This window comes from Melozone crissalis, unplaced genomic scaffold (assembly GCF_028551555.1).
Source record: "Melozone crissalis strain CALT ecotype California unplaced genomic scaffold, PUWL_Pcris_2 ptg000004l_1, whole genome shotgun sequence".
Taxonomy (NCBI): domain Eukaryota; kingdom Metazoa; phylum Chordata; class Aves; order Passeriformes; family Passerellidae; genus Melozone; species Melozone crissalis.
In genome coordinates this window covers 1,236,993-1,257,461 of record NW_026535782.1, presented here as the reverse complement: position 1 = coordinate 1,257,461, position 20,469 = coordinate 1,236,993, and the positions used below count along the sequence as shown (strand labels likewise).

Sequence of the window (20,469 nt, the reverse complement as noted above, 5' to 3'; positions counted from 1 at the left end):
TTAGGCTGTGTTATGCAGACTTTTCCCGGACAGTTACAAAAATAAAGTCCATCCATCTGTCAAAACATCTGCTCTGCGTATGAAAATTAAAACAGAATTTAGGTGGGTTTTATGAGTTTCCAGTAATTATCTCTCCTCCAGAAGCCTGGAAGTTACGTCCTTCGATCTGGATTACTAATGCAGCAAAGAGTTTTTAATGACATCTTTTTAAGTTGAAAGATAAGTCCCTGTGACTAACTAATATCCAGATTTTTCTCCTTATTTTAGGAAAGTGGTTTCATTTTTTTAAAACTAATAGCAATGTCCATACTGCTTCTCAGATATTGCAGCAAATGCAAATGGCCAGATTATGCAGGGCAATAAGTAGTAGGCTAAATGATCCTTTACAGTATCATTAGCTTCAACAGTTTTCTGCTGATTTAATCCAGATAAGCATCAGACCCAGTAATACATTCTTCCTTTATATCAGCCTTCCCACATAGCCAAGTGATTAAAATATTACAAGATTTTGTCTGAACTGGATGGACAAGAGGATTTAGAACTATCATCTAACAGCTGGACAAGCAAAATAAATACATGTTTTGTCTTAAATCAAAATGGATGGACAGCTTTCATACAAAGTCCCATGCATGAGGTTAATTATTATGTTTACTTTTTTCTTCCTTCTTCTGTCCCATTAGTTGCATTTTCAAGTGATGAGGTCAGGGATATCCATGGAGAATAAGTAATCCCCAATATTACTGCTGTCATTCAAATTTATCACACTGCTGAAAGATGTTCTGGACTTATCAGGGAGCTTTTTTACTTCTCTCTTTTGCTGGTGGGCTACTGCTGACTGCCATCACTTCAGTCAGTACTGGCAGATATCTTTTCCAGCATGGAGTAGCATTGTTTCAAGGAAAATATTTCTGAAGTGTTAGTGCAATAAATATACGTGTGATTGCCATGTACACAGATGATGGATTCTCAGCTAGACCCAGGAAAGACTTCAACACGTCAGTAAATATGGATGAGAAGGCCTCTTCACTCTGCCTCATGTGTGCTTTCACAGCTCCTCTTGTTCGGGTGCAAGATTTTCTAAAATGCAGGACCATTATTTTAAATTGATTGCTGTGTCCCTCTTTTTATTACAGTAACATTTGGAAAAATACTGGTCCAAGTGCACAGTTGGCTCAAACAGACTCAGAATAAGCAGTGAACAAAGCAAATTATTGGAGTCCTGTTAAAAGGAAATGGTCTTTTAAAATTTTATTTTATTGGAGTAAGCTGGTTGGCAACAGTGCTGCACAGCTCTTGTGGTAATGCTGGCAGGAACAGGAAAGTCCCCAAGTGCTGGGAGCTGTGTGCAGGCCCTGATGGGTGGGGAAATCCTGCCTGGCACCTGCACTCCATGAGATAACCCTCCAGCTGAACCTGTACATGCAGGTGCATGGTTTTAGAGTGGGGGAGGATGGCTGGCATGAAAACGTTTGCAAACTGTGATTTGTGACTGTGTACCCCTTGCAGCTGGGATCAATACCATCATCTACGTCCCCTTTTTGTCATTATTGCTCCTGGCAATTAGCAGGATCAATGTTTTATAGTCCTACCCTCTGAAAAAGGTGGTCTGCAGTGCTGAGTGAAGCAAGTTGAGCAGTTGAAGTGTTGGGTCTGTGTTACAGAAAGGGCTCTCTATTAACTTACTTCTCCCTGGTTACATCCCCCATTTTATAAAGCCTTACAAGCAGTGTCCATTTCATCACACACACACCCACAAATCCAATACAAACTAAGATTGTACCTAATTTTTCAAAGCTGACAGATCCCTGGATTCAGTGGCCCTTGTTCAGGGCTGTGATCTACAGGACTTTATATGGTATTGTGATTTGGGGGATCTGACGACTCTGAAGATATCATAAATGACTCTACTCTTAGGCATGGCAACCACTGCCAGCATTGCACAGGAACCATTGATTAGTTTCATACCTAAATTTTCCTCTGGCTGACAAGATATGCCCTGAGAAACATCAGACTGATGAGGGCCGATAAGACATTTTTGGTTGCATAGTTCAGATGTATACTGCGTACAGATATATACTGTGCTCCCAGTTATCTTTCCAAGTAAGCTATGCCTGTTATCTGTCTGATTTTTTTGATGTGACAAGAGTTCTTGAGAATATTTAAAGTGTATAATTTACTCAAGTTGCAGGATGTCTGCATGAATTTAAACCATTAAAGCAACAAGGCAAGAAAAGAGAAGCGAAGAAAGCAGATGATTAAAAAAAGCCAGCCAAAAAAAAAAAAATAAAAATATTAAGGCAGATATATCCTGATTCCTTTCAAGCCACAAAACTGCAAGCCATATTAGCAAACAGTTGTACTGTCAGCACACTTGCACAGCAGACGGAAAGCTTCTCTGGTTCTGCCTTTGTGGTAGTGAGGGCAAACACAAAATGTCTCCCTGCCTCTCTGCCTACCCACCTGGAAATCTGGGTCACCAATGGTATTTGGAAATTTGGCCCAGGGTTTACCAGCAAAGCCAAGCATGGAGGTGGCTGAGCTAGGTGGGATATTCCCAAGGGTCCATCCTGAAAACAATCTTAATCCAGGAGCCATTAAAAACAGTCATTAGAAGCCATGCTTTGTAGATGCCTCCCTTGACACATCAGACCTCTAAACCTTTGTCATTAGCACTAACCATTTGACCCAGTGATCTTTGGAAGTAAAACTTTTACAACTTTTTCTGCATTCAGTATGTTCAAACTACAAGGCATGGATCAAGCCCTGAAATTTTTGTTCAGAAGATGCATATAATAAATGTTCCTGACCTGCGAACAGCTAGTGGGATGCCAAGAAAAGGCTTCAGCACAAAATACCTGATTTAATGACTATGTCATATTTTTTACATCTGGTTAATGCACAGTTAACAAGACAAACCAAAGTCTTCTGTGGATGTAGTCCAGCAAATAAGTGGGGTTTTGGGTTTTGCAGGCACAGAATGACTGTTGTACATGAAACCTTTCCATAAGTTCTAGCAAGCTTCCCTTATTTTGAATCATTGTATTTTTCAGCAGTATGAACTTCCTACAGAACAAAATAAATTTATTTAAGAAACAGAAGAGTATTTTAGAAATAAATCAAAATATTGGGAAGCTTTGAGGTCAAGCAGAAGCCAGTTCTTTTCTGACCATAACTTTTAAAAATATCTTTTGTTCTATAGAGTAAACTTGCCCCACAATGTGAGCACAGCTTTATTAGCAAAGAAATGAACATTAATGTTGGGTTTCAGCTCAGGCAGTCTCAGCAAGCCCAGCAGCAATTTAAGTTGCAACCACAGCCTAGATCTAAGGAGTCTCTCTCATCTATCTCTTCCATCTGGGTGGAGTAATCACCTGTCTCCTGCAGAAATCAGATTACACCCCTCCTTTCCGAATTGGATCAACACCTGCTAATTGGGTGGAGTATTTCAGACACACAGGTTGCCAAGCCTGTTACAGGCACGTAGGGTACTGAGGCTCCAGATTAGTCAGCTTGTATTTTCATTTTTCTTTTTTTTTTCAGCAGAGTATAGATATATCCTCTAATGACTTCCACTCACAGCCACCTCAGATAAGCACACTCCAAACCTGTGTGTTGAAAGTGAAGGTAAAGCCATGAAGTGTTGAAATGCAGTGAAAGGCTGTGGCATCTGCAAGGGGCAGCTGTGTGTGACTGTAAATAAATACTCTGTGTAAGCTACTCCAGGAGGTTACACATGTCTCACTGAGGGAAGCTGGAAATTTCTGTGGGGATATTAAACTGCTTTGACACCACAGAGTGATGCTGAACCAGAGAAACCCTGAGTGACAGAAGCTTAAAATTCCCACTCAGTAAAAACTTGGCACCCAAGTGAAATGTGAATATGTTGAATGTTTTTGGTGGGTATTTTGTTATCTTTTTGTTGGTTGGATTTTTTTTCTGTCTATATATATATTTATGATGCATGTATAGTAACCTAAAGTTTTTGGAAAATGTTAAACCAAAGGGAATTACCTAAAGGAATAAGAGATGATTTGATTATTTAAAACAACAGAGATTCCACCATTCAGTCAGAAGAAGAATAAACAAACAAAAAAACAAAAAAAAAAAGAAGAAAAAATAGCATATTATTTTCTAGGTTATTTTAAGAACTTTCCCTTTACTTCTCTGAGTTACTACAAAAGAAAAAAAGACAATACTTTAACTTGTGTGCAGCAGGGAGAAATTTAGTAGACCTATTTTTGATATATGTAAGCAAGAGAACTATAGAAAAAAATTAGTTGTGGCCTAAATTAATGGTACTATAGTGACCACATCTTCAGTATAGAGGAACTGCGATATGTGTTTTTTCAGAGCAAACCTGTCCTTAATTTTAAAATTAACTTTTATTGAAACAATAGATAATCAAAAAGAAAATAGACATGAAGCAAATTTAAGAAAAAATAGTGACTGGCACCAAAGAAAAGGCTTTTCTTTAACTTCATGAGCTTCAGACTGAAGCCCTGAAAAAAAATAGGGACAGAACATATCTATAATTTCTACCAGTCATCCAGTTAATGTGTTTTTCTGGAAAGAAATGTATGAAGAGTAAATCTACTCTGTCCATCTTGGGGTGCAGTAAATCATAACATGGAATTATCCAGCAACATTTTGAAATAGCAATAGCTGGAAACTCAGCCATAAATAATTCTCAGACTTTGCCAAGGCCAAATGAGGGCTCATGAGGAACACATACTGATAGAAAATTAAACCCCATAACTTTGGGAAGATTTTTTCCTTCATTTCTCCTTTACTTTCCCTCTTCTAACTCTATTTCAAAAGCAACAAAGAAAACATTTCTTCAAGACTGAATTAAATCTGCCGAATATTAAATTTCCTTCAGAAGCAAATTTCTATAGTCACACCTATAACAGAAAAATGAACCCAAAATTGGAAAATTAGCTTTCTCCTTGATCTATATCGATTTTTTCCCCATACTGAAAGACTTAAATGACCTCCCATGATACATAAATGGGTAAAATATGAAAATATGAACAACTGCCAACCTAATTCTTCCTCTGTACAAGGACGCAAGTTATTACCTTACAGTAACTGATTTTCCTTGGTCAGTTCATAGAAAGAAATATATGCAAATGCCTAATGAACACAAGCTGCAGGATCAGCCTCTGAAATAAGCCATAAGCGAGGCTTTATGCTGCTGTGTGCTGGGGGTCCATCCAAGAACTGGAGCTGGCACAACCAGAAGTTCCTGGGGGGTACAGGTCTCTTTGAGAGCTCCACAGGACTCAGAAAGATTCCAATGTCCTTAACTCCTTTTTCACCAACCCAGTTCACCTCTGGGTAAAGTGGTTGTAGGTTTTGAGGGGTTTCCCCCCCCCATGTTTCTCTTTTATCTGTAGTCTATGCACAGCAGTTTTCCAAAGCAGCAGTATTACAGCTGCGCACTGCTTACAAACGTCTCACTCTCTCATCTCCCAAATGGCAAGGAACTATTTGGTAGGAAATTGTGTCCACATTAGAGAACCAAGAAGAAGGGATGAGCAGCCCTCAAGCTGAAAAACCCAGCATGCTAACTGGGTTGAGAGTAAGAAGCAATATGATCCAGCACTATTTATCTTACACGTGTCACAAAACTCACTTTTCTTCTTGTAGTAGGTTGTACTGAGAATAAATTCTGTCCCCAAACTCATTTGAGACCTGTTGTTTTGGATTTTTACTCATTTTCCCCCTCTTCCCAGGGGACATTCACCTTTCTCTGTTCCCCAGGCTGGAAGGGCATCCTGGGTCTTTAGGCTTTGGTAAAGAATTTTCCTGCTGTGCTGGAGACAGGAAGCCAGAGAGGAAAAAGGGATGGCAATGAAGGTTGGTGGGAGAAAAGCTGGAAATTTGGCTGTAGATGTCCTCCAAAGGAAGAACCCTGACTAAAAGGAATGAACTTCTCTTTGGCACACCCAAAGGGCCAGAGGTAATCTGACTGGAAAAACTGTGCCTGTCAGATGAATTTAGAAACATGCTTTCTAGATCCAGCCAGCATTGTATATTTAATTTTCAGACTCCCTCTTCAGATCTTTGTTTATAATAACAGATGAAAAGAATTACTTTTACTTTCTGCCTTTATGTTCTTCTATTTTCCCTAAGGCAACAACAGTAATAAAATGAGTTGAAGGGACTCGTGTTCAATTATAGCCAACTATGTTTTTTCCAAAATATCACCAGATATGGCTGAGGGACACTTGTTGAGTCACTTTTTACTTTCTGGGTTCTTTTGTTTTTTTTTCTTTCCAAATTAAATCATTGCACACTGATGGATCCATAAACCCAAAGATCAATCAGAGGATTGATCTTCCTATATTTTAGGAAGGGGATGGAAAACTTTAAAGAAACCATAAAATAAGATCACATATGAACATTTTGGCTTTAAATATTACTGTAACAAATGAGATGGTGCATTAAATTACAGCCATGTGATTGTATTTGCATGAACAATAAATTGAATAATAAGTGCTAGCTACACTTTAATGCAAAGAAGCATGCACAGAATATGGCTATGTCATAAAATATGCGTAAAGAGCCTGACTGCTCTGTCACTGGAAATAGGATTCTGATCTAAAGTGATTCCAAATTGCTGTCAAGAGAACTATTAAGTATAAAAAAGTTAAGCACAGTTGGAATCAGGTGAGAGATAATAACTAGGTAAAATTTAATTCCAATTACACAGCCCAGGTAGATGCCTATCTCCTTTTATTATTATAATCCAGTCGGTGCTTACCCACATGCAAATGTGCTGGTACACTTCAGCTGTGCACACAGCAGTGTAACTCTTTCTGGACCTGGATGGAGTTACTCTGTGTTCATGTGACAGAGCAGATGTAGAAACTTGCTGGTACCAAGGAAAAGCTCCTGGCACTCTTCGTACCTGTTTGTACATCAATGTGCATTTCTCACCTGAAACATCCAGGGAGAAGCTGATACCTCACAGTGTGCAAGGTGCGTGTCTGCCATTGTGCAGCTTGTCCTATGTGACTTTGTTAAAGCACCTGCTGAAATTTTATACAGTTATGCATGTCAAGGCCAGAAGGGACGGTTTCAACAATTTAATTTGACCTGGAATCTTTAAAAGTGGCTATATAAATTGGATAGTCAAATTGCACTTGAAAGTAACATCCTGAGGTGCCCTTCAGAAACACATTTTTTAAGCTTTCAGGTAATAGAAACCTACTGTACCCTTTAATAGGAATTACTCTGATTAATTGTGTAATTTGTGAACTACTGCTACAGTGCAAATGTAATGCAGAGATTTATTGACTAAACAGCCAAAGCAGCCAAAACTTTCAAAGCAATGACAAATTAACAGTTTAAGGACTAAATGAGGTTTCCAGCCAGGAACTTATCCTTGCTCTATGCCTACCTGCAAAACTAACTAGTGTTTCTGATAACTTTTGTAAACCACCAAACTCTGCTTTGCTGGTTTATGATATCCCAAGATTGTCAAAATAGAATTGTAGCCACTTCTTTTTTCTTTTTCTGTTAGTTACCTGTTATTTATCCCACATTTAATGCAGAGATTGCCATGTGTATTTGTAGGTGACTATCATATTTTTAAATGAAATATTGAGGCTCACCAGTGACGAATATTACTAGCAGCATGACTGTTCTGTAAGTTTAATATAAAAGCTGAGAATTACTCTGTAGAGACTTTGTCTTCTTTGATCATTACCAAGGTCTGGCCAGGAACCATGAGAAATATTCACAGGACTAACAGAAACCAGAATAGATCAAATAAGACACTGAAGTCCAGAATAGAAAGAAATCCTCACAGAATTACTCATTTAGTTGAATTACGTAAGCAAATATCCTATTTATTATTTATAGCCTTTAATTTTTCATGAACAATGTTACTTTGGTGTTTGTGATACTCTATCCTGAGGAAATGGAAATATATTGTAATACTAAGTAGTTACATGGGTCAGTAATTACGATTTTATTGGAAAAAATCTATATTTTAGCAGTTAACCTTTTTCAGAGAAGTCCTGCTTTAATAAGTATTGCATAGCTGGGGGGGGGGGAGGAGTTTTTCAGCAGCTCTTCTCAGCTCACTCATATGGAAAAAAATCCAAAGCACACTTTAAAAGTTTTATCTACCTAAACACTGAGTAAAGCTTAAGTGATTAACATATTCTAAGCCCTTTAAAAGCAGAAATTAAAATGGCTGCTTAAGCAACAGAGGGGCAGCAGGAGAGCAGGAATGGGCCCCGTTGGCTGCTCCCCTCAAATCCCGCGTGGAGCATCCTGAGCCAGACCCTGCTGCGCTGAGACGGGCACGACTGACAGCACCAGGAGCAGGAATCCCTCTGAAGGAGCGAAAACAACGCTGAGTTACTCTTCTAATGACGAGGGGAAATCTCAGAGGTCATGGCTGAGGTCAGCAGTGGGGCAGGGCCGGGGCTGTGCTTGTGCTGCAGCTGCTGCAGCGCACCTGGCCCATTAGCGGGGGCTGCATTTTCAGCACTGGCTTACCCTGGAGATCAATAATTAAAAGGAGAGGTTTTTTTTAAAAAAAAAGACCTCAGTGCAGAAGTATAGGCTGTCATGTAGAAAGTTTTGAACCACCACAAGTGAGGAGTATATAATATCTTAGAAGTGGTACATGCTGAAAGCAGTATTATATCGAGCCTGGTTTACAAGTCGCTTTATTTGCCCTCTTTTTTCTCTTGTTCCCTCTAATGAGAGTTTGTTGAGTTATTTTTATGGCCCTTATATTTCACACTCCCAAGGTAATGACAATGGCCTTAAGAAATAAATAAGAGAGGAAAAGTAAGATTTTTTTAAAATTATCTCTAATTAAAGATGTTGCATTATATATGTTGCTTGTAATGCACTGGTTTTTGGCATGGTAGCTGTAAATATTTAAAGACAATGTTCTGATCACATCAAGATATGTATTCCCTCTTTATAGCCTCCTACATGTTTATTTTATTTCTCACCTACTCCTGTAGAGAGCCCTAAAATTACCAAAAAAAAAAAAAAACCAACCCCAAAAAAAAGCAAAACCACCCCAAACAACCTTACAGGATCCAACCTTACAGGATCTACTGCCAGGTTCACACACTGCACTGCACAGTGGTATGGGCTTCACCTACTCATGATCAGCAGGTGTAGCTGTCCTTGTATGATAGGAAGAAAAAGAACCAAGGTGAATAAAAGTTAGAGTATAAGCAGTCTTCTCAAGCTCACCACAGTCAGATGGGGACCTCTCAGCTTACTCCAATTCTACTTACTCTACAATTTTAAACAACTAAGCTGAATTAGAATCAGCTTAGTCAAATGCATAAAACATACTCTTTCTTACTATGGTGAGTTTCTAAAAATAATTATTAAAAAAAACCTAAGAATATACTTTCATGCTAGATACTGTATCTCTTATTAGTTTTCTAGGTTTTTACTCCAGTCATGAAAAAAATCTACTTAATGCAATTTCATAATACTTCATATGAGATGAAGCAGGAAGGTTAGGTAATTTGCTCATATATTTAACACTAGCCCCTTTTTTTAACCTTGAATATTAGCTATTCTAGGCTTCACCTTGTAAAGTACTGCTGAAAATCATTTGTGGACATGAGCATGGATTACTTTACATGCATTATTTCTATGTAATGAGATAGCCTGGGTATCTGGCATTTCAGCTGCCCCATCACATATTTAGCTTAGCCCATATTTCTTACTTTTTACCCAATCTACCTCTACTGCTCCCAGACGGCATTTTCTGAAGACAACTGTCCTCTATGGCCTAGGTAAAGACTGATGAGACTATTTTTATTATGACCTAGGAAATTATTCAAATGGAGCTCTCCAGAGGCATATGGTTGGCATTATGAATATTTTACAGAATCATCTCTGAAAATCAGGCCAATAGCATATACACACGGGGCCAAGTTCACTCTCACTTCTACCTTGGCAACCACGATGATTTCCCACTTGGCTTTGCTATGCAAGTATTTGTTTGGCTTATTGCATGCATGTATTTTTTATCTGATTTTCCCCCTTTTCTTCAGCCCTATTTCCCACACTGCTGTATAAAGAAGACAGCTACTGTCAGTGTGGAATGATTGCTATTTGGGGGCTGCTGGCTGTGTCTCTCTTACCTCATAAATACAGGGAATGGGATGTACACAGGAATGAGGGGAAATGTTCAGAAAATGATGCCTGGCGTAGCAGTGTCTTTCCTGACTTTCCTGAGGCACCAAAACTGATGCAGAATGTTTACACCACCTTGACCTCAATATTGCCATGAACTCCACGCAGGAAAGGGCTCTGGGGAACCAGAGAGAGGCTACAAAGAGAAAGAACTTCTTGGAACTCCCTGAGGACTGGGACCTGGAACAGGGCAAAAATGGGTCAAAACATTATGTACCTTCTCATCAGGAGATCAGTATGCAAGGGCTGATATTTCTCATTCTGATATTTCTTCTTTCCTACTGATTTTTTTATTCTTTGGTATATAAATTTATTTTCATCTGTATGATTTCCATGTATAAATTGAAACCCTTGGTAATATAATAACCCTTCTTAATAACCCTTCTATATAAGAGGACTGAGAAAACTCAAGAGTGAAGTTATGATCAGATGTGTGACCTTACAGAGAAGGAAAAATACTTTAAGAATTAACACAGTAGGACATGATAAAATATTTACAATGTTTTATAAAAGGAAAAAAAAACTCTAAAAAGATTTGTACTTACCACAATATCTTTTCCAGCCCACTTGCACTCATCCCTTCGGGAATGTGATACAGGCCAAACAATCTAAAGACACAAAACAAAAAATCACATTGTGTTATTTCATGCTTCAGCATTCACAAATTGCAGGCCAAATGCTTACAGAGTCCCTTTACCCAATTTATCTCCCCCCCCATTCTTTTCCTTATTTCCTTTTTTTCTTTAAATTTGACAACAAAGGAATGAAATACTGGGAGCAAAACCAGGAATAACAGGTGTCATAGTAAAAACCATCTTGAAGTCTGCATTGTGAATTTCAGCTGTGTATCTCCAGTCCTAATGATAAGAGGGTTGACTCTCCATTGACTGAGTGTTCTTTCAATCTTTTAAATCTCACCTAATGGAAATACAATCTCACATTAGAGTCCCAGCATCAGAAATAAAGTATTTGCCTCTTCTATTAGAGTGTATCTAATAGTTCACTCTTTTGCTGGTTCAGTTAATTAAATAATAAAAAACTAGTCATGGTATTTGACAAATATTGCACCATCAAAATAGAAATGTTTATGCTGTTTCTATAGAGCCACCCTAAAGCAACTAATCCTAAATCTAGGTTTTCTGTAGTGTTTGCTTAGCAGAAAATGGATCTCACCTCATACAGAGAAAATCCAGAGACCCTCACAGTCAATTATTCATGTTTCTTTGAAAAGCTTTTAGGAATTACATATAGAATAAAACATGATCTTCCCATAAAATGCCAGGCTATTCATTTGGGAGCCTCAGATAATGCAATATGAATGGCCTTAAGTCTGGATTACAGTCTTGGTGTTCAATATTGTTTGTTAATAGAAAGCAAAAGGCAAAATATTTAAAAAAAAGATGGAATGTGGATGATTGAAGGGGTCAAAGGGGATGTTGCAGATGATATTTGGAAATATAGTTTGCAACATTTTTAAAATTCAAAATTTTCTTAATGGAATCCAAACAGCAATCAAACACCATAAGTCTATAAAATAAGGCTGAAAATTTTATAAGCACATTCTCTCTCAGAGGATTCCCACTACTTCCTGTTGCTATTCTCAGCTTAAAATGTGCAGAGATGTGAAAATTTAAATTTACTAGGTTGAAAAACATTAACCAAACTTCTCAGATATCCCAAAAGGACCAGTTCAAGTTTAGTTCAAGTTTTGGGCAAAAATCTGAGTATTTTTCAAACCAGTGTATTTCAAGACAGATGTTCTTTTTCCTTAGTCTCACAGTAAAATCTTTTCCTCTAATTTGGTTTAAAAGACAGCTAAGTCAAACTGGCTCTAGTACACTGAAAATTTTGGCTTTTTGAGTTTTGATGCTGCCATCAGCATTTAGACAGAAACCTGAGGAGTTTTCTTAGGTGGCAGAAGCAACAACTGTTGAAGTTTGAGCTCAAGTGTACCACTGGCTGCATTGTAATATTGATTGAAGTGTCTTACATGGCTCTCCTATCTATAATAAACAGATCCCCAAACTCTTAAAGCCTTTTGCCTATTCTTAAATCTACTCTAAATTCTCTAAGTCTGCTGCTAACATACATTTCCATGTTACTGACAGCAGTTCTTTATTTAATCTATTAATATTTGTATACAAAGTCAAACAGTGTTCTAAAAGTATCTGAATATGTAAGTACGTAAAATACAATCACTCCCATTCTACAGAGCTGTTTTCTGCAATGGAAACACCTTCTTTCCTTTAATTATTCCAGATGTTTTGCACATTAAGCTATTGACCCCTCAGAGAATTCAAATAAATAGCTAGTTTCCTTTATAGCTGCTCTAAAGAGAATAGAAAAGAAAATACTCAGTTTTCCTTTTATCCTCTTATCCTTAGAGAATACAAATGAATAGCCTGTCTTCCCTCTGAACAGAAAACACAAGGTATTTATTGCTATCATCTTAGGAAGCTAATAGTCAAACGGCCAAAAGGTCAGGAACACTAAGAAAAAAAAATAATCCCTGGGTATTGAGGCAATATATCTCTCATAAAAGGGTACTCTCTGGATTTTAAAATGTGCCATCGAAATACTTAATATAACAAATCAAACCTCCATGCCATTGTTTACCTTCTTGACATTTTGTCTTACTAAAGAAAAGGAAAACTTAATTATTTATTTGGATTCCAGCAGAAGAATGACACTAAACTGCTTGTCGGCTTTTAATTAGCCACCAGCTTTCACTGGGAAATTACAATCTCCATCAAGAATGGCAATATTTTATGGACTTGTTAGTATTTTATTAATACTGGAACTGTTTTGGTTCAAAAGCAGCAGAGCAGAGTGCCTACAAGTGCTGAGTTAAGGAAGAAAAATCAACACTTGGACTCCCAAAAAGCTTCTTTTATCTGCAGACAAATACAGAGCAGTATGGTCTTTCTGTTTAAGCTGTCATAACAGATGCTTGGCTTTTTTAGCAGTTGCCATGTTTGGGAAATAGCTGGATTATTCACTTATCATTGACTTCTTTTTTTGTAGTCTTATTAAAAAAAATATTGCAGATTATACAGTCAAAGGTCACAGGCTCACTATAAATTTCTTTTCATAGAGTCAGCAAATATTTTTGTCGTAACAGTACTCCTGACATCCAAACACTTCCTATATAATTCCAACAGTGCACAACATAGGCTGAGCAATAACGAGTCTTTAACATTCAAAGCACATATTTACATTGTACAGAACATGAATGAATGTACCTTTTGATATTCCTTGATGTTAACCAGGTTGAAAGAAAATATGTGATCCTTTGCTCCAACGTACAGCCGGCCGCGTTCCTCGTCCAAGAGGAAGGTGTGGTAACTGGAGCTATTAGCTAGTCCATTGAAATTGATTACATTGTTGGATTCCAACATTTCTGTAAGATAAAGGTTAATACTTCTGTTGTTAATATGGTCAAAGGAAATAGAGACTTTTATTTTGACTTGTACAGATATCATTTCAGGAATTTGTGCTCATGGTGTAGAAACAAGTGAAAGAATTATTTACCTGGGCCCCTGAATGTTTTTATTTCAAGCACCCAAACTGCTTGTGAGATTCAGCTCTACAAAGAGGTCGAAACAACAGTGAAACCAATTAAAAACCTGTATGAGCTTTTAGGTGGTAAAATTCTATCCATGTAGCTCTTCAACTGTTGGACAAAGTTCAATTTAGTTCAATCAATGAGATTTGCAAGGATAAACTTGGGGATAACTGACTAAACACATCTAAACACAAAATCTATTCCCAGCAGAAAAAAACATTTTATAAAGATCTGTAAGTTATGAGAAAAGTGATAAGAATGGCTAACTGATGAGATAAAATAACATGTAGCACCTTTTCTTAAATGTATTATCTTCTGAGCTTTTTCACACAGGCAGCATGTTTTTCCCTTGCTTGGAACAAGAATTTAACTAGAGAAAGTAACCTTGCTTCTCTTTAAACTCAAGAGTAATCTTCTAGTTCTGATATTCCTCACAGAGATTTGCATTTGCCATAGACAGGATTTTTTTAAGCACAAGGATCCACAGAATCATCTCAGCTATTCAAACACTAACAAAGTCATATGCATTTTTCTGAGAAATACTTTTACTATAAGTTATGGACCATAATAGTATAAATATTAATGAGAACTCACTTTCTTTATGCCTGTCTATATTCATATTGGGACCAAAACCAAACCTCTATAATTTTAAGGCATGTCTCCACCAGTAAGTAATCAATAAGAAAGCTTCCTGGTGATGACAAATCCTACATGGTTCTAGCCCTGAGCTTGTGAATGAAGAAGGCGAACATCCAGCTTTAGGAGCAGGAGCAGCTCCATTGATGGAGCCATAAAGACAGATGAGAAAGCAGTGAATACATCAGCATCCCAAGGGCTGATGGCCAGAGGGCATGGCCTGAGTTTCAGGTGTGTAATGTCTGCATCAATTCTGCCACATGTGAAAGGCAAGGATGTATGTAACTCCTCTGAGACCACATGCCAAATGCCTGAATGTCCAGGATTCACCTAACAGTGCACCTACCTTCTATGGCTTTACAGGAAAATCACTCCCATTTTCCCCAATTATTCCAACTGACAAGTGAGTAATCCCATATACTGACAGAAATCAAGGAGAAACTGCTGTTAAAAGTTTCTGCCTAATTTTCAACTCATTTTCCTTCTTTTTAACTCATTCTTTTGTATGAACAAGGAAGATGTTAGGTGGGGATTTTTTGGACCTACGTAATAGTGATACTTGTGATTTTACAGAATTTCACACCTGCAGCTTTGTAGCTCTGCAGATGTTAAACCTATTTTTGATGTTCCCTTATACCAGGTGGATTTTGAAGCAGGTTGAAACTCTGCAAAATCATTAGTAGGCAACATTCTCAAGGAAGACAAACACTGTTAGTTGCATACCATTTAAGATAGCTTTTAGCTTTAATATGCTTTGTATTTATTTGGAAAAGCTCTCACCACCACCAATAGTTAATTCATGTAGCAGTGTAGCAAAACATCAGAGCAGACACCATATTTTGTTCCTTATTCTACACCTTTTCTCACTAAATATAACTATACATTTATATCACAAATTGTACCACTCAAGACTGAAGCTCACTTTTAAAAAATTATTTTTCCTTTAAATGTAACAATCAAATTACCTCAAGCAGTCTTGTCAAAATAATTCTTATGGCTTCCTGCCAAGTTCTAGAATCTGACTCTATTGTCCTCCAGTTCACTTATTTGCATTTTGTAAGAGACTTTACTAATTCTCTTTACTCTGTAATGACTGATTCAGATGTTGAATGTCGACTTGCTGAATAGTGAGTGATGTAGATGATTGATTGCTTAACTTGTCTTAAAACTCTCTCTTGGCTAGAAATGCTCTGCTGTCATCTGTATCTGATCATTTTTCTTATAATACAGCTGTCAAAAACCTTTGTAATTTTTTCATCTTTGTTGGTTTGAACTCATATACGTATGATTCTGCCCTTTGTGACTGCAGTGTAAAGACAAGTGTCTGCTGAAGTGGATGTTACACAAAGGTAAAACTGATAAAAATGAAAATGAGATCAGTTAGGCACACAGCTACTTGGCTTAAAAGAAGCCTGATATGATTTTGCTAATGTAGAGTTCTAAATATTCACATGTACAGATGGTGATTGATGGTGGGTTTTTTTCTTTCTAATATTCATGAAAAATGTGAGATCATAGCATTGGAGTCTAAGGTTTATTATGGCCAAGAGTAAATTACATCATCATCTTCACTGTTCATAAGTCTCCACAGTAAAACTTAAAAGGACCAGGTGTGGCTGTGCAGGGAAATATATAAAAAGGGTTTTTTTTCTTTTAATTTTCTGTGACTTTCAGAGCATGCAACCCAAACACTGCTGGGTTTTTTATGAACATGCAATTTAAAGTCAAACTAAAAGCTAAATTCCATTTCCTTCCTTAAGAATGGGACTCTTATTCTAGGTTTTAATTCAGTATGTGTCATATTGTAACATTACTGACTTTTGCAGATGACAACTGGATTTCCAGGGTCTGTTGCCCAAAAGATTAGGCCTAGACATGCTCCTTAACAGTGAATTTTAAATCACATGACATCAGGTTTCTCCCTGTCAGGGATTAGGTTGAAAATATAGGCTGAGGAGAAAAATGTCCTTTGTGTGTTGATGATTCTCAATCACTACTTATTTAGGTAGGTTTGAGCTACACCAAAAGTAGGAGGAGAAATACTAAATCATTTTTGCAGTTCCTCTGCTGTTGATTCTAACTGATATGTACTCATTCAGTGATGAATTGGCTTTACAAGCCACCATAGAAAAGGGTGTTGAAGAGCAAAGCAATGGCATTTGCACAATCAATACAAATTAAGTATTCCACCTCCTCAAATTCATTAATTTTAAAGTGTTTACTATCCAGTGTCTTCAGTATCCAATGAGTGTCTATTGCTGAGAGAAGGAGCAAAGACAGGGCTCAATCCCAGAAGGGCACTGGCATCCATCAATTCTACTAAGAGTCCATCACTCATGCTGGCAAGGTTAGTGGATGATCAGTGATAACATAAACCCAAGATTTACAACAAAGATTGCATTGTAATGACAAGAGGAAATGATAAATGCATTCAATTAATCAATTAAATTAATACTGTCTACTAGCATAGCCTAAATATTTTCCCTTTTTTTTTCTTATTATTAAATGTTGGCCTAGCCATGTTCTGTGCAGACAGGTAATGGCTGCCCACTCATAAAGTCTTTTTTTTTTTCCTTTTTTACATCCTCTATGATCTGTGCAGTTATTTTTATTGCACAGATGTAACATTACTCCACCATTTCTTCAGTAATTTCCCAGAGAATTTCTTCAGTAATTGCCCTGAGATAATTTTCTCATTTCCTTTTGACACATCCTCAGCTGCAGTCACACCTGTACTTTGAACAGGAATGAATGAGCCCTATACAGCTAACACTGCACACTACAACTAGCATTGTCTGTGAAATGCTGTATGAGGTAGATTTGAAATGGGGGTGGTATTTTTAAGGTAAAAGAGATGTCATTACTTTTGTTACTGGTGCTTCATTCCCACATTTATTAAGTGTTGCAGGTGACCAAAACAATTTCAAATGCACCATACCTTAAAAAATAATCATATTATAATGAATGTGATGATCACTGAAACCAGATGGAGATTAAATTTCTCAGGGTTTGTGGGCTAGATGCCCCAAATAACCACTTCAACTGGCTTTAATTCACATTCCTGACTTACTTTGTCCATCTTAGTCTCCTTTCCCAGCCAGTGTCCAAGCTTGAAATATTTGACCTCTTTCAAAGTGCTTTTCTGTAGACTCTGCATGGTCTTTTTTCTATTAAATGATGTGTCTGTTGATCCAGTCTGACTTGTGTCAGAACATTCACTTTGCCAGAGAGAGTTGGCAAATTTACAGAAGAAAACCAGTCCCTAACTCTTGCCTTCCTTTTAATACGTGGTTATTTAATTTGCTAATGGAATTGTAACTTAATAGTATATATACACACAGAGGGCCAAATTCCTGCTGTGAAATCCATGGAGATATGCATGCACAAGGAATGTAGATTTGGTTTATTTTTATCACACTTCTTCATTAAAGAAGAAGCCAGAAAAGCACAGCTATAGCTGAGATGAATACAGTCATGCAGATCCTGAAGTTTGGTTTATCCATGGTTGGTATTCCACTGTAAACCTTGTTTTATGTCTGTGTTCCCTCAGCGGAGTTTGTCAGGAGGAGAACACAACAAAAGAAAACCATCTTATTTTTCACTTATCTACTAGGAGGCAAACTATCTTTAATCTTTTTAGCAAGAGGGAGTTTGTCTGTGTAACAACTTAGAAAATTTATGGGCTTTGGCCTACATCCCTGTTATAGACTTCACAACGACACACACCAGCCAAGACTGTTTTTGTTGATCAGGGTCAAAAGGGCACATCAATTTCTCTGAAAACCAAAGGGAAGGTTTCCTAGTCTCCTCAGCAGGACTCAGATCTGGCCCTGTCCTATTCCTGGTGACTCTGCAGGGAGTGCTGCTCGTCACAACACGCTCCCCAAGCCAAGGAGTGGGCTGCTGGTTGCACAAAACTCCGGGCCTGCATTCCTCTGCCAGCAGCGATAAGATCTCGCTGGAGATCTCCCAGCAGCAGGTAAAAGATGAGTCAAGGCCATTATGCCATCAAACAGGGATTTTGCTGAACTGTGAGCAGTGCCTCCCACAACGTCATGCTGGAACATTTCCTTCTTCTCTCGCCAGGCTTCTGCTTTGGCTGCAGAGGATCAGGTGGCCACATGTTTGCACATGCATTTCTTGCTTACACAGATGCATATTGTGCCTGTTCTGTATATCAGCATGTGTATCTTTCTAAATAATCCCAGGTGTAAATTAGTCATTGCTCTTTGGGTAATTATTTGCTGAATTCTTAGATACATACAAGGAAAGGAGTGGGTATTTTAACTTCCAACCTCTCCTGCAGCTTCCCCATTTCATTGCTGTGAGTGCAGATGGTGACTTCTGCCCCAGTCAAGCAGCTATGGAAAAGGCAGGGACTGGCAGGAAATCAAGAGAGCTTCCTGCAAGGCATGAGCCAGCAGAGCTATGTGGCAAAACCAGCAGTATAATATGGAAAATGCACAGTACTTGTTGGGAGCCCAGTCCCCACCTGGATGAGACAATGGCTGTCATACAGTGACACTTCAGTGGAGTATTTCCATATGTAATGGAAAACACCAGTCTGAAATCAGGTGAGCTTGACCCCATGCCAGGTCTAATGCTTAGTAAAATGGCCAATAGCCTGGAGAATGATAACTCCTTTCCCCCCACCCAGGATTTAACTACTTTATACCACAATTATTTTCTTTCATTGACTCCTCAGACATCACTGGGACCTTAGGATCTAACCCTTAGTGAGGAGAATGGTTCAGTCACCCACCCTAATTAAAAATAACTTGCTAACAGTTTGTGGTACAATTAAAACTTCTAGAAAACAAAACAAGGAAAACCAATTTACCCTTTTTTTTTTCTTTTTAGCATTTCACCTGAGGGGGGAAAAATAATTGCAGAAACATTTGGTTTGTGACATCTTTTAGTTTAACTGGTCAGATTATATGTCTTTCACTTATATTCAAACTGTTCCAGTATTTCCAAATTATTTTTACCAGAAAGTCTTTGATTTCATATTAGGAGCAGAAGAATAGAGACATACAAATTATCAACACCCTCCCTTCCAAAAAAACCCCCCAACAACTTATGCTTTCAGATAATTTTAGAATTATGCTGCTTGGAAATACCAGAAAGTGATCAGTTTTATCTCAAATGAAACAAAAAACAGGCTTATGAAGTGTATGAGATCACATAGTGCAGTAAGCGATTTATCCATTTTTAGAAATGTAACATGAAAACTTGTAATCAGCACCTTTGGGTTTTTGCTACACTAGAGTCACAGAAACTTGAAACTACACAGCGTTTGTTGTTGATGGCAATTCAGTGTTATTGTAATTTGAATGAGATAAATCACTGGGAGAAAAGGGAGGGTTATCTTATCAGTAATCAAAATACAATTGGAACAGAGCCCCTCACAGCTGTTCAATCAGTCCTAGCTTTCATCCTCTTCATCTACCTTATCATAACAGTTGCCAATCACCTGGTTTCACTGAACTCTACTAAAAGGAGAAAAAAAACAGTACCATATTTGTTTTTAAATAAAACTTCTGCTTCTGAGAACACATAGTTCAGAAACACAGTTCAGGGAATTATTACAGCTTATCAATTAGAGGTAGCTAGGACAAGATATACAGTTTTTTGTGCAATCATGATGTAAACCAAGGACTTTAAATGAAACACTCCTGCCTACCTTTCACTGCAGCAAAGAAAACTTGGGGGCCAGGAGTATAGTTTGATTAAAACCAGATACCTGGAAAAAGGAATGTTACACCCATGTTTTGTTTCAGTTGCACCAGTATAAGCATGGAATCCTTTGACTTCAAAATACTGATGCATATGTTTTTTATACTGTAAAACTGAGAGAAGATTTTAGCTCATTAATGTCAGCACTATTTAGCTACATGACAGCCCTAAAGTAATTGGTCTGAGTAATTGAAAAGGTCACATGATATTTCAAAGACATAAAACATTTCGATTTTTAAAACCAACCTGTTTTCCCTTTATTATTTGTATTATTTGTCCTTTTGGTCTCTGAAAGTGAATCCAGATTATCCCTATGGCTCAGCTATTTCCTTATAAAACAT

The 20,469-nt window shown here is 37.6% G+C and overlaps 1 protein-coding gene across 2 annotated transcripts in view; it reads right to left on the bottom strand.

Annotated features, from left to right (window-relative positions):
• SEMA3A (semaphorin 3A) overlaps positions 1–20,469 on the bottom strand; it is a 165,817-nt gene that overhangs the window by 103,833 nt on the left and 41,515 nt on the right. For both annotated transcript variants that reach the window (XM_054271284.1, XM_054271294.1), the window contains 2 exons: positions 13,434–13,591; positions 10,737–10,799 (listed from right to left, as the gene is read on the bottom strand). In XM_054271284.1, the coding sequence (XP_054127259.1) occupies positions 10,737–10,799; positions 13,434–13,591 (221 nt within the window). The remainder of the gene's footprint in view (positions 1–10,736; positions 10,800–13,433; positions 13,592–20,469) is intronic.